The following is a 13978-nucleotide window of genomic DNA, read 5'->3' as shown; positions in this document are numbered from 1 at the left end:
GAGGTGGGGCCGGCCCGGCCGCGGGCTCTCCTTGGGCGCCCGGCCTGTGGGGGGAGCCTCCCTCAGCGGGCCCCCGCCCGGGACCGGGCTCCGCGTCCTGCGGCCCGGCCGTTCCGGCGGCGGAAGGGATTGCTTTCCCAGGAGAGTGGGCAGGCTCCAGGCTTGTGTTCGGGGCAGCTCCCCCTGTCTCCTGCCACTTGTCTCCTGGGCGTGTTGTTGTCTTCAAGTGACAGGCGGCCGCCTTGCTCCTCCTCACCCGGCCGGTTTTTTCCCGGCTGTCGTGGCAGGTTCCTAGTGTGTGGCTTGTGCGTGTGTATTTCACGGCTCTGCTCATCACCATGGTTTTGGGTTATTTGTGCGGTTGGGGACCAGGAAGCGGTGTCTGGAGAGGACGGTGGGGGGTGGGTTGGTGTGGAAGCTTTCCTACACTCTCCGATGTTCTGTAATCGCTGGGTTTGTAATTTGTAATGATGGTGGAGACTACGTGGGACCAGCCCATCTAATGTATATCTGGGCAAAGCAGATCTAGGGGCCTGGCTCAAAGGGAAACTTTTGCTGCCTGTCGCCACTTTCAAAGCTTTCGTTTAAAAAAGAAAAGAAAAACGGGAAAGGTGGGGAAACAACCAAAACTGTTGGGTAAGGCCCACACTGTTCATAGGTCTGTGGGGATGAGTCTCTTTTCGTGCCTAGCAACTAAGACCTGGGGCTCTGTCTCCAGGAGCGCTGGTCTACCCTCCAGTTTGTTGTGGTGACGAACTGTGAGCAATGGCCTGTGTTTACGTTGGGCGCGCTTTCTTTCCTGTTTGGGGAGGGAGATGGGGATAGGGAAGGGGTTAAAAACAACCTCAAGCTCCAGTGAGCCTTTTCTCCACTTGACCACTGATTCAGTTGTAGGCAGCCCTAGATGCTCTTTTTTGTCTATGAGTGACGGTTTGGTAATTCTCAGAAATTTCATCAAAATATTAGTTTAAATTATAGACTCTTCCATCCCAATCTGTCCTTTATTTTGTTTCTTAGAAGTAACTTTGATGAAAACAGCAGCATGGCTTCCTGCTCTTTATGAAATGGGGTTAAATTAAGTGGCCGATTCCCTCAGCAAAGCCTACAATTTTGCTCTTGTTTGTGTAAAGCTATTTTTGATTCCTGGTCTGTAGGGGTTTTTTTTTTTTTGTTTTGTTTGTTTGTTTTTTGGTTAGATTAAAGAGAATGCAAACTATTACCAGCTTTTTTCATATAGAAACCTAAAGCTTTGTGCAAAACATTTTAAAATTTACTAACAAGTCATTTTACCTAATCGTTATTCACCTGGTGATTTTGGATCTTTACATGTAATTATTTCAGGGTTCTGTGTTATGATACTGGTATGATGAAGGATGTTATTGACTTTAAGATTCTTTTCCTAGCTTGAAGGATATTTTGGTAAAGTACTTGTGGTTGGAACTGGAGGTAGCCAAGCCAGTAAAGCATTGGAGGAGTAAAATAATGAATAAGATCTTGTAAGTATACCAGCTCCGGTTGGCAAGAAGCACTTTTGCTGGTGATACCTTCAATGAATAGTTTTTCCTGTCTCTGGACATTGTCGTTTTATGGATTTTAGAGCAAGTTGATTGGTAACTTCAGATTTAAAACCAAACCAGAACCCCCTCCTAAAAGAAAAAAATCTCAAAGTTCACAGTTCTCTGGAAAATAAAATTCTTTTATTCTGTGCTTTTGTTTTTATAAGCACAACTCCATCAGTGGTTTGTTGGTAGAAATCAGTGAGCCAAACCTGCCTTGTAAACTTCTTACACTTGGAATCTGTGCAGTTTGTTAGTTATGTATTGTAACTGGTCTTTTCGTAATTTGAAGTAATTTTGTAAACATGAGCTGCTTGATCTGCCATCTGCCCTTTTATTTTCATTTTCATTTTCATGACTGTATAACAGCAATTTATATATTTTTAGGTCTTTTAAAAAAACATTTACTGTTATTAATTTCTCCCCAGTTTTTTCTGTTACATTTCATGCCATTCTGAACACATTATGAAGATCACTTTCCTTCATGTACCACTTCAATGATCACAGATTTGCTTTTTGGTCCCCCCCCCCGCCCCAATCTTCCTTTTGGTTGAAACCTAGCTCCTAAATGCCTAATATATTTCTGTAGTGCATAGTTTGGCACTTTAAAAAATTTACATCCAGGCCGACCCCATGGCTTACTCGGCGCTGGGAGCGCCAACCGCGGGTTTGGATCCTATATAGGGATGGCCGGTGTGCTCACTGGCTGAGCGTGGTGCGGGCGACACCAAGCCAAGGGTTACGATCCCCTTACCAGTCACACACACACACACAAAATTTACATCCTATTTTTTTCTTTTTTTTTTTTTTACATCCTGTTTTATATTTTTCTCTTTCTTTTTTTGTGTGTCATATCACCTCATCAACATTCTAAGCTCTTTGAAGGTAGGGCAACGTATGTATTTCTTTTGGATTATTTAAGGGCACCTGGTACAGGGCTTTCCCAGAGTGCTTAATGAAAAAAAATCAGAAGACCTGCATTCTTTGCCAGCATTGCTACTCATTAACTCTGTGTTAAATTTGGCCTTTTTGGGTCTCTTTTTTCTCATGTTCGAATTAGGAGGTTTTAGAAAGACTCTTCTAAAGTCCCTCTTATCTGTAAGAGTCCTTGTACTTTTTTTGCTAGTGTCTTCTGCTCCATAAAATACATCTCCTTACTCTACACAGTTTTTCTTTTCCCCACATCCTTTGGCATACTGGCAAAAGTCATCTCTTTCTGCAGAAAGAATATCTTCCACCTTCCATCTGCCACACTGTTGTTATCTTAAGTCCTGTTTTCCTTTGGCCTTTGCTGGCTGGTCTAACAGGCCCTCTCTTAGTGTTGTTTATGTTTTGTATTGATTTCTGCTTTGTTAATTTGACCTTTTCCTTATGCTGGAAACTCCTCAAGGTAGTTTTCTTTATCTTAAACTTTATAGACCTTGTAGACTGTCCAGTGTAATACTGAAATCTTAACTTTTTTTTTTTTTTTTTTAAAAAGATGACCGGTAAGGGGATCTTAACCCTTGACTTGGTGTTGTCAGCACCACGCTCACCCAGTGAGCTAACCAGCCATCCCTATGTGGGATCCGAACCCTTGGCCTTGGTGTTATCAGCACCGCACTCTCCGGAGTGAGCCACAGGGCCGGCCCTAAAATCTTAACTTTTTACTAAACACAAAGCACTTACCTTTCCTTTGTTCTTTTGCTATACATTTGTCGTTCCAAATAAATCTAGGAGAACTATTGAAATTTAGGAAAAAATACCCTGCCTAGAAGGAAAGCACTTCTTAGCCAATTTACTAAAATATTAGAAAGTTGTTTTAAATGGCTGTAAATTACATAGAATTGTAGAGTTACTCTACCGGTAGCTAACAGCACCAATTCCCTAACACGCCCTAGTTTTGCAATATCAGTTGGGGAACTGGCTTGTCATACAGTTCCATGTGTAGGAAATAAGTACTACAGGAAAGGGGGTGGGGAATTTTGATTCAAATGGTGTCCTTAAGGTTTCAAGCTTACTTTTTTCTTCTGTATTGCTATATTTAGAACATTTATATATATATATATATTCTCTTGCAGACGAGAGACTGTAATTTCTATCTCATGTGAGAATTTCACTAACATAGTAAGAATGACTTCTGAGATCTTTTTACATTCATATACAGAGAGGTAATGTGATCTTTTTATAGTCATTCATTCTGGCAAACATTTAGTACTATATATGCCAGCCATTGTGATAGATGCTGGTGATAGCTAAAAATAACCCCCAAACAACCAACTATGACACCTACCATACTATTCAGGATTGTCTTCATGGAACTTGCAGTTTAGAAGAGAAGTCAACTTTTAAATAAGTAATTACAAATGGTCATACTTAGAATAAAATCCAGAGCGGCCTGTGATCTGGTCACTGTCTGCCTCCTTGGGTCCTGCTACTACTTTTTCCGTTGTTCCATTCTATCCACACTAGTCTTTTCTTCAAATAGGCCAAGAATGTTCCTGTCTTTGCATTCCACTGTTCTTTTTCACTGGAATGGCTCCTCCTTGACCATCAGGTCTCAGCTGAAATGGTACCACCCCATAAGACCTTTCCTGACCACCAAATATGGAGTCCCCTCTCCCACCCATCTCTTTCACATCCTGTGTTTTGTTTTCCTTGTAGCACTTATCACTAGTTGCTGTTTTCTTGGGGTGGGAGGGGGTATTCCATAAGAATGTAAACTCAAGAAGATAAGGGATCTATTCATCTTAAACTCTGCTATTCTCTCTTGTATCTAGAACAGTTCCTGGCAGACAGATAGTAGGTATTCAATATATGCTTGTTATATAAATAAATGAAATAAATAAATACAAGTGTGGTAAGTACAAAAAAGTAGTAGAGGGTGCCATAGGAACCTTTTCCAGGGAACCTAACCTAATATGAAGTGGCCCGGGAAAGACTTTCCTGAGTGTGCTTGTCAGCCTAAGGCTGACTCAGTGATAATCTAGCTGAGGGAATATAGTTTCTCTTTCATGTAACAACCTGAGGTAAATGTCCTAGGTTGAAGTGAGCGTTCTAGGTTGGCTAGCAGCTCTGCTGTATGTGATCATTCTGGGATCCATGTTCCTTCCATCTTGTTGCTCTGTCATCCCTTGGGTCTTGTCTCATGGTGGAAGCTGGGTCTCCATGGGTTCCTGCTGATAGAAAGAGAAATACAAAAGGCTCACCCATGGGCCTCTCATTGTGATGAGCATGTCCTGGGGTTTCAAGGGCTTCCTTGTGCCCTGGTTCATTCCTAAGGGTCCTGACCAGGGAGTTATCATCACCATGTTGATGACTTGTTCAGTTTGCTGCTCTCTCTTTTGGCTGATTGCAATCCTGGCCCAAATCAAACCCCCTCTCTTTGGACCACAGCTGAAAAGTGAAACCATCTAGTATCTGAAGTATCACTGGCCCTGAGGGAAGAACACACCCTCTACAGTGCTGTCATTGAGATCACGAAGAGAATTCCTTCTAGATGCCAAATCACTTCCAAACACAGATCACCTTCCTTGATGCACCTATTTTGGGCATCAGCTGCCTTAAATGTTCACACAACATTTTTTTGTTTTTATCAAAACGTAATTGATTTTACATATTGGTGGAGTACAGAGTTGACATCAGTATTTGTGTGCAATATGTGATGATGAAATCAGGATTATTAGCATATTGATCATTACAAATCGTAATTATTCTTTGTGTCCATTACCCAATTCCTCCCTAAGTCCCCTCCCCCTTTCACACCACATTTGAATGTTATTCTACAGTGCAGCATTTTTACCTTCACCTTTTTTACTACTTACCTAAACTGTCTACTCCACAAAATGTTTATGCACTATTTTGAGATAGAAGGTGTTATTCTTTTGAGAAATATGTTACTTTCTCCTTGGAATCTGTTTTTGCAGATGGCTCCTGCCTGCTCACATCATGGGAATCAGCAAAGTGTTTAAAAACTGCTGCAAGACAGGCATGTTCAGAGGGAAGATCTGTCCCAGTAGAATTAAACCAAACTATATTTTCTGGATAAATTTCTTATTTCTGCCATCTTTTGGAATAAATTATTATTATTAATTATTATTATTATTATTATTATTATTATTATTGCTTTCTATAGAAGGGGAAAAAAGTTAGGAAAAGAAAAGGCTAAGGGGAAAATGAAGTTCAAAGGGAACATTTTGTGTGAAGGCACTAGGGAGGAAGAAAGCAAGGCCTACTCTAGGAACCCAGAGAATCTTGGTATTACTGGAAGAGAGAGTGCCTGGGGAAAAGAGTGGATGAAACAAGGCTGTAAAAGTAACGATGGTCCAGATCTTGCAAGGCCTGGTAATCCAAATTAGAGATTTTGGACCTGTGGGGGACAGGTAATGCATTTTTTTTTTTCCAGATGTGCATTCTTAAAAGCTTCAGTTGTAAGTGCAAGAATGAATTGGGAGAGAGGAGCTTAGAAAGTGGGCATGAGAGTACAATTTGAGGGAGACCAGTTAGGCTGTTTAAGTAGTCTGGAATAGTGCAGTACAGGTGGAGAAAACTAAGTGGAGAGAATGTTTAGGCGTTCTGGTGAAAGAATTTTCTTTGCAAATTTGTCTTGCTTTATTTTTATGGAACATGTGCTCTTATTTATCTAATGATAACAGTACTCTGTATATCAGATTGTGTGATGGAGAATATATACATCTGTTTACGTGTCAGCTGAGGACAAGTGCTAGAGGAAGAAATCAATATACAGTTCTGATTTGAGGTTATTTAGGTTACCAGTTGTTAAGTTGTATTAAAGAGGCAAAGATGACACTGAGGAAAAGCAGCAGGAATTTATTAATGGTGTGTCAGGGAAAAGAAGGCAGTAATTGAGGGCTAAGGACAAAATGCTGAAAAATGATTACCTTGGTTGTCACACCAACTGTTCCATTCAGGGTTATAACATTTGAAATCTGTAAGATTACCTCCCTATAGTGCTTATAGTGTGGGGCACTCAGTAAATGATGTTAAATAGATGTGATCATGCCAGGGAATGCAGAAGCAGTTAATTTGACTTTTTTTTTGAAAGCCTTGGAGTCTTGCAAGACTCAGTTCTCTTTTTAGCAACAAGTACAAGTGCCAGTAGCTTTCTGCCTATCAGTTCTAGTTTGAGATTAATGCAGTGGGCAAATTTGTCATTGTATTGAGATGGTTAAGTCCTTAGAAAGTCAGGTTGGAAATAAAAACAGTTCATTGCTGGAGTCAAGAGGTGCAATGCTTTCAGGAAGTCAGAAATAACTTTTACTTAATTGAGAGCTATTCTCATGTGAATTGAAAATATTTGTAATTTGTTTAACAGAGTCTGATACATAGTAAGTTTTCCACAGATGTTAATTCTCTTCCATAATTTTGTTTCAGAGGACTCTGCCTAGGAAGAGAATTGCCTCCCCATTTGCAAAGCAAATTTTGTGGAAAATAGTGTCTTCATCCTGTGTCTAGAAGTTGTTATTTTTAGCTGAATTTTAGAGTAGATTATAAATAAGTGGCTGTTGATTTTTCTAGGTCATTTCGATTCTGTGTTTTCTTCTCACCTTCTGTTAGTTGAGGTCAGGATGAGTCTCAGTCACACTGTAAGAGTCTTGGTGGTCTGTTATTGGCTTTCGTACAGCATACCCATGCAGTGGATAAGAACAGTGAAATTCTGGGTTATCCTTTCCCACTGGGTGGTTTAAGTTTGTCTTTCTGAATAAGAATTATATTCATTTATGTACTTAAACATTCTGAAAAATGTACTGGAACTTGTGCTTTTTGCAGTGCCCAGTGTGAACATTTGAAATCATCAGTATCTGTTATTTTGTTTATTGGGTAAAAAGCTGGCAGTAACATTACTCTGGTAAATGCAATATTTTAAAAGTATTTAGTTAGAGCATATTTTTAAAAATTTGGTATTACGTTTCATGAATTCTTTTCAGTGTTATTGCTTTATGACCCCTTATTCCTAGGCAGTTGCTGCAAACTGCAAATTTTCTATTCAGATTCTTTTACTAAATACTTTTAATAACATAAAGCTTGTGTTCATGTTTTTGGATAGATTGTTAAAATTAACAGCTCAACAGATACTATGGAAAACAAATTTAGAAAATTTGCTTCCTTTCATTGTTCAACAATTCGGCTCAATTTTATGATGACAAGAAATACTTTTGCATATATTTTAATAGATAAATTTTGTAAAGGAGCTGCTTGGTTTCAGGTTTTTCTTTTATTATATTTGGTATTGTGTCAGTGATGTAGGTAGGACAAGATGATTTGTAAATTTGTAGCCTCACAGTTAAATTGCGCTAACTTTAGCTTTTAATTTGTGCTTTTTTCTCTTCAAGGTTCACAGAAGTTATGGAAACTCTTGCTTAAAGTAAATTCAAACCACATTTTAGAAATTGAAGGCTGAGAATTTGTTCTTTCCAGCTGACTAGTCCAGTGCAGATGGTTTTTACTTGTATTCCGGCACAAAGAAGTGTACACATTGCTTTTTGATGTTCTGTAACATCCTTTGTCATGTTTCCTTCCTTTCTGGTTGTGTGTATTTATTCTGCTATGACTAGTAAAATTATACTATGTGGATTGGAGTGGAGACTTCCTCCATAGCTCAAAGACCACACAGATCAAAGGGGGAAGGACATTAAAAAGCAAGAATTCAGGGCCGAACCCGTGGCTCACTCGGGAGAGTGCGGCGCTGGGAGCGCAGCGGTGCCAGCGCTGAAGCTGAGGCCGCAGGTTCGGATCCTATGTAGGGATGGCCGGTGCCCTCACTGGCTGAGCGCAGTGTGGACAACACCACCCCAAAGGTTGTGATCCCCTTACCGGTCACACACACACACACACACACACACACACACACACACACACACACACACACGAACACGAACATGAACACGAACAAAAAAACCCCAATAACCAAGCATTTGAAAATATTGCAGTTTGATATGAGTGGTAGGGAATTGTAGTAGATAAGAGGTTGGTAGGCAAGGGTCAAATTATTCATCCAGCAAATATTGAGGGTCCATATATTGCCAGAGTCTGTGGTGGGTTCTACTAATACAAGCAAAGAACAAAACAGAGATGGTACCTGTCTTTATGGAACTTACACTGTACCTAGGAAGGTAGCATTAAATAATACTTTCAAGTTAATAAGAGAAGAACAGAGTGCTGTGGGAATGCGTGGGGAGGGGAGTGAATGTGGGGAGTAAGTGTGTGTGTGTGTGTGTTTTCAACACATCAGAGGTCCTAGAGATGAGATAATATGGAATGGACTTCTGAGAACTAAAGAAGGGCAGCATTTAAGGCTGGTTGAAAACCCTGGGGGAGGGGGGAGGTGGTTAAGAAGCTGGAACAGTTATCTGATTTGCATTGTTTAAAAGCCAAGATCTCCTGAATGTCTTTAAGGAGAGATTAGTTTGGAGGTTACTGGTAGTTTGAACTACAATGGTGCGAATTGGTAGAGAAAAATGGCTGATTTGAAATGTACTTGGGAGATAGAATTGGTAAGATGTAGATTAGATGTAGAGGAATGAGGGAGAGAATGAGTCAGGGTAATATTAAATGTATGCCAGGCATTACCACTTTACTTGTATTAAATCATTTAATTCTCAGAACAACCCCTTCAGGTAGGTATTGCCACCATTGTATAGGTGAGGAAATTGAGGCTCATTACCTTCCTGATTTTTGGTTTGAGGCTTTGGGTGTGTGGTGGCACCTCATAATTGAGACAGAAAACTGGGGATGGGGTGGAGACTCATAAGTTTAATTTTGAACATGTTAAATTTGAGGTGTTTATGAGCTATCCAGGTTGCAGTATCAAGTGGGTATTTGGATATAGGGTTTGGAGTTCCAGAGAGAGAGAGGAGATAGGGATAGAGATTTTAGAGTCTTTTGCAGATGACTAATCCTGGGGAATAATTATCGAAAAGGGGGAAAGGGTAGAGCAAGAGAAGAGGGATTTATATAGAGCCCCAAGGCACCTAAGGATCAGATGGGTGCAAAGGGAGAAGGTAAATATGAAATGGCTTGTATGTTATGTCAAATGTTTGGACTTCATTCTGAAAAAATAGCTTTGGGTTTAGTCTTCTGGCTTTTTGAGTTTGAGGTGTCTGGAATATTCAGGAACAGAAAGCTGGACTATTTTCACTCCCTCTCTCCATATTTTTCTAAGAATAACTTTCCTTGTTTCTTCAGAAGATACTCTAGCCTTCTCATCATCCTGGTTACTACTTGTGGTCAGTTTATCAGTGGTACTTTTAAAATGTAGTAGACAAAGCTGAACACTATTTTATGTATGACCTAAGCAGAGTGGATAGCCTTCACTTTGTCCAGCACATTCTGGACACTATTCCTATGAATGTAGGTTAACATTGAATTAGCTTTTGAGAGCAGAGGAACATTATTACATCATGGTTTTTTTTCTTTTGTCAACTAAAAATGTTTTTTGTATATGCTGCTGCTAAGCCTTGTATCCTTGTGGTCTAATTCTTCCTTTCTCTCAATGTAGGTATGGCATCACAGCTGCAGGTGTTTTCCCCCCCATCAGTGTCGTCCAGTGCCTTCTGCAGTGCAAAGAAACTGAAAATAGAGCCTTCTGGCTGGGATGTTTCAGGACAGAGCAGCAACGACAAATATTATACTCACAGCAAAACCCTCCCAGCCACACAAGGGCAAGCCAACTCCTCTCACCAGGTAGCAAATTTCAACATCCCTGCTTACGACCAGGGCCTTCTCCTCCCAGCTCCTGCAGTAGAGCATATTGTTGTAACAGCCGCTGATAGCTCGGGCAGTGCTGCCACATCAACCTTCCAAAGCAGCCAGACCCTGACTCACAGAAGCAACGTTTCTTTGCTTGAGCCATATCAAAAATGTGGATTGAAAAGAAAAAGTGAGGAAGTTGATAGCAACGGTAGCGTGCAGATCATAGAAGAACATCCCCCTCTCATGCTGCAAAACAGGACTGTGGTGGGTGCTGCTGCCACGACCACCACTGTGACCACAAAGAGTAGCAGTTCCAGCGGAGAAGGGGATTACCAGCTGGTCCAGCATGAGATCCTTTGTTCTATGACAAACAGCTATGAAGTCTTGGAGTTCTTAGGCCGGGGGACATTTGGACAGGTGGCTAAGTGCTGGAAGCGGAGCACCAAGGAAATTGTGGCTATTAAAATCTTGAAGAACCACCCTTCCTATGCCAGACAAGGACAGATTGAAGTGAGCATTCTTTCCCGTCTAAGCAGTGAAAATGCTGATGAGTATAATTTTGTTCGTTCTTATGAGTGCTTTCAGCATAAGAATCACACCTGCCTTGTGTTTGAGATGCTGGAGCAGAACTTATATGATTTTCTAAAGCAGAACAAGTTTAGCCCACTGCCACTCAAGTATATCAGACCAATCTTACAGCAGGTGGCCACAGCCTTGATGAAGCTCAAGAGTCTTGGTCTAATTCACGCTGACCTTAAGCCTGAAAATATAATGCTGGTCGATCCAGTTCGCCAACCCTACCGAGTGAAGGTCATTGACTTTGGTTCTGCTAGTCATGTTTCCAAAGCTGTGTGTTCAACCTACTTACAGTCACGTTACTACAGGCAAGTGGCAAATGCTCAAAAGTGTGTCTTGGGCTAGAGGTCTGTCCTTAATATTTAAAAAACATTACACAGGGCTCTATGTAACAATTTATTTACAGATCCCAAGATAGAAATAGTATTAGCTCATTCCATGTGTGTGGCATTCCCATATGTAACATGATTTCTGAAATTTTTTTAGCACTGGAAAAATTAGCTCAATCTGATTGTGAAGGTGGTTACAATTTGAATTATAATAACGTCTAGTTCTTTCTTTAGTACCATTACATCTAATTTTGCTATTTTAAAGAGTCTTTATGTAAAGATATTTACATATTTGTAACAATTTGGACATATGCTGCTCGTATTTTCAAGCTCATATCTTGGCAGGTAAAATGCCTTGGAAGTAACTCCAGGTTTAACTCTTAACAGCATTTTATTGTTTTATATTTTCTTTTATAATAGTGAGAATTGAATTAGATGATTGCTACGGTCTCTTCCTGTTTAACATTCTCTATAATACTTTGAACTTATTTGGTTATCCTAGAATGGCCTTGACCCAAGTACCTTATATTTAGTGATTCATATTTCTAGATTGATACTTCTAATGTAGCAACCTTTTAAATATGTAATAATTATTGGGACAGTACTTAAATGCTGGTATGTACAGTTTTATCTATACCATAACCAAGGCTTTTTAAATGTGCTTTTATATTACACAGTTTTCACTACATCATAACCAAGGCTTTTTAAATGTGTTTCTGTGTCTCAGCATCTCACTTAATAACTTACCTAGTTATTAATTTTAAGGAATCTGATATTTAGTTTTAATAGTCATACATTATATATAAATCATGTAAGCATCCAGTCAAGAATGAAGCAATAAACAACAAAAAAGTCCACAAAATATGTTTATGAGTAGATACATCCAACATGTCAAATGCCTGTGATAAATTTTGAGGAAACAGAAATTCTGAACTAAGAATTCTGTATTATGTGTGAAAATAATATATTTTAACCCACGCAGGGACTCAAAAAATGCCATCTATGTATATATATATATATATATATATATATTTTTTTTTTGTCTTTTTTACTGACCGGTAACGGGATTGCAACCCTCAGTGTCGCGCCCGTACCGGGGACCGGCAACGGGATCGCAACCCTCGGTGCTGTGCCCGCACCGCGCTCAGCCAGTGAGCGGGAACTGGTCTCCACATGGGATCCGAACCCTCGGCGGGAGCGCCACCGCACTCCCAAGCAGTGCACTCTCCAGTGCGCCACCGGGCTGGCCCATATGTATATATTTTTTTAATTGTGGTAAAATCTGTGTAACATGAAGTTTACAATTTTAACCATTTGATACCATTCAGTGCTAAGTACATTCAGAATGTTATGTAATCATCACCACTATTTGCAAAATTTTTTCATCATCCAAAACAGAAATTCTGTAACCATTAAGCAATTAGTTACCATTCTTCCTTTTTCTTAGCCCTGGTAGCCTCTGTTTGACTTTCTGTCTCTACACATTTGCCCATTCTAGATATTGCATGTAGGTAGAATCATACAGTGTTTGTCCTTGTATGTCTGGTTTATTTCACTTAGCGTAATGTTTTTGAGGTTAATCCATGCTGTAGCATGTATAAGAACTTGATTCTTTTTATGGCTGAATAATATTCTCTTCCATGTATACCACATTCCATGTATACCACATACCATGTATACCACATTCATTTGTTGATGGACACTGGGTTGTTACCACCTTTTGGCTATTGTAATACTGCTTTGAATATTGGAGTACAAGTGTCTAAGTCCCTGTTTCATTTCTTTTGGATATACAGTAAGGAGTGGAATTGCTAGGTCACATGGTAGTTCTATGTTTAACTTTTTGAGGAACTGCCAAGCTGTTTTCCACAAAGGCTGTGTTCATGAGGGTTCCAATTTCTCCACATTTTTTCCAACACTTGTTATTTATTTATTATTTAAAAAATAATAGCCATCCTTATGGGTATGAAGTGGTATCTCTTTTGGTTTTGATTTGCATTTTCTTAATGATTAATGGTGTGCATTTTTTAATGTGCTTATTGGAAATCTGTATATCTTCTTTGGAGAAATGTCTATTCAAGTCCTTTGCCCATTTTTTGAATTGGGTTTTTTGTTGTTGAGTTGTAGGAGCTCTTTATATACTCTAGAAGTTAGTGTATAGATGATTTGTAAATATTTTCTCCAATTTCATGGGTTGCCTTTTCACCTGTTGATAGTGTTTTTAACTTTGATGAAGTCAAAAAGTTTTTAACTTTGATGAAGTCCAATTTGTCTACTTTTTCATTTGTTGCTTGTGATTTTGGTGTCATATCCAAGAAATCATTGCCAAATCCAGTGTCACATAGCTTTTCCCTTTTGTTTTCTTGAAAGACTTTTATAGTTTTAGCTCTTACATTTAGGTCTTTGATTGTGAGTCCATTTTTGTTTATGGTGTAAGGTAAGGGTCCAACTTAATTTTTTTGTGTGTGACTATTCAGTTCTCTCAACACCATTTGCTGAAGAGGCTGTCCTTTCCTCATTGAATGGTCTTGGCACCCTTGTCAAAATAATTTAATTGTATATACAAGGATTTATTACTGGTTGTCTTTTTCTATTCCATTAGTCTATATATATATCTGTCTTTCTACCAGTACCACACTGTTTTGATTATTGTAACTTTGTAGTGAGTTTTGAAATCAGGAAGTGTGAGACCTCCAACGTTGTTCTTTTTCCAGATTCTTTTGGCTATTTGGGGTCCTTGAGATTCCATATGAATTTTAGCATGGACTTTTCTATTTGCAAAAAACATCACTGATTTTTTGATAGGGATAGCATTGAATCTGTGGA

At 39.4% G+C, this 13978-nt stretch overlaps 1 protein-coding gene across 2 annotated transcripts in view; it reads left to right on the top strand.

The window, feature by feature from the left end:
* The window catches only part of HIPK1 (homeodomain interacting protein kinase 1), a 49875-nt gene that overhangs the window by 879 nt on the left and 35018 nt on the right, over positions 1 to 13978 (top strand). The window contains exon 2 of one of the 2 annotated variants that reach the window (XM_008574461.1): positions 10054 to 11131. In XM_008574461.1, the coding sequence (XP_008572683.1) occupies positions 10054 to 11131 (1078 nt within the window). Of the gene's footprint in view, positions 1 to 10053; positions 11132 to 13978 lie in introns of those variants that run through there. The other variant, XM_008574460.1, reaches the window with a different exon arrangement.

This window comes from Galeopterus variegatus, unplaced genomic scaffold (assembly GCF_000696425.1).
Source record: "Galeopterus variegatus unplaced genomic scaffold, G_variegatus-3.0.2 Scaffold1052, whole genome shotgun sequence".
NCBI classification, from domain to species: domain Eukaryota; kingdom Metazoa; phylum Chordata; class Mammalia; order Dermoptera; family Cynocephalidae; genus Galeopterus; species Galeopterus variegatus.
This window is presented reverse-complemented; position numbering and strand designations above follow the sequence as displayed.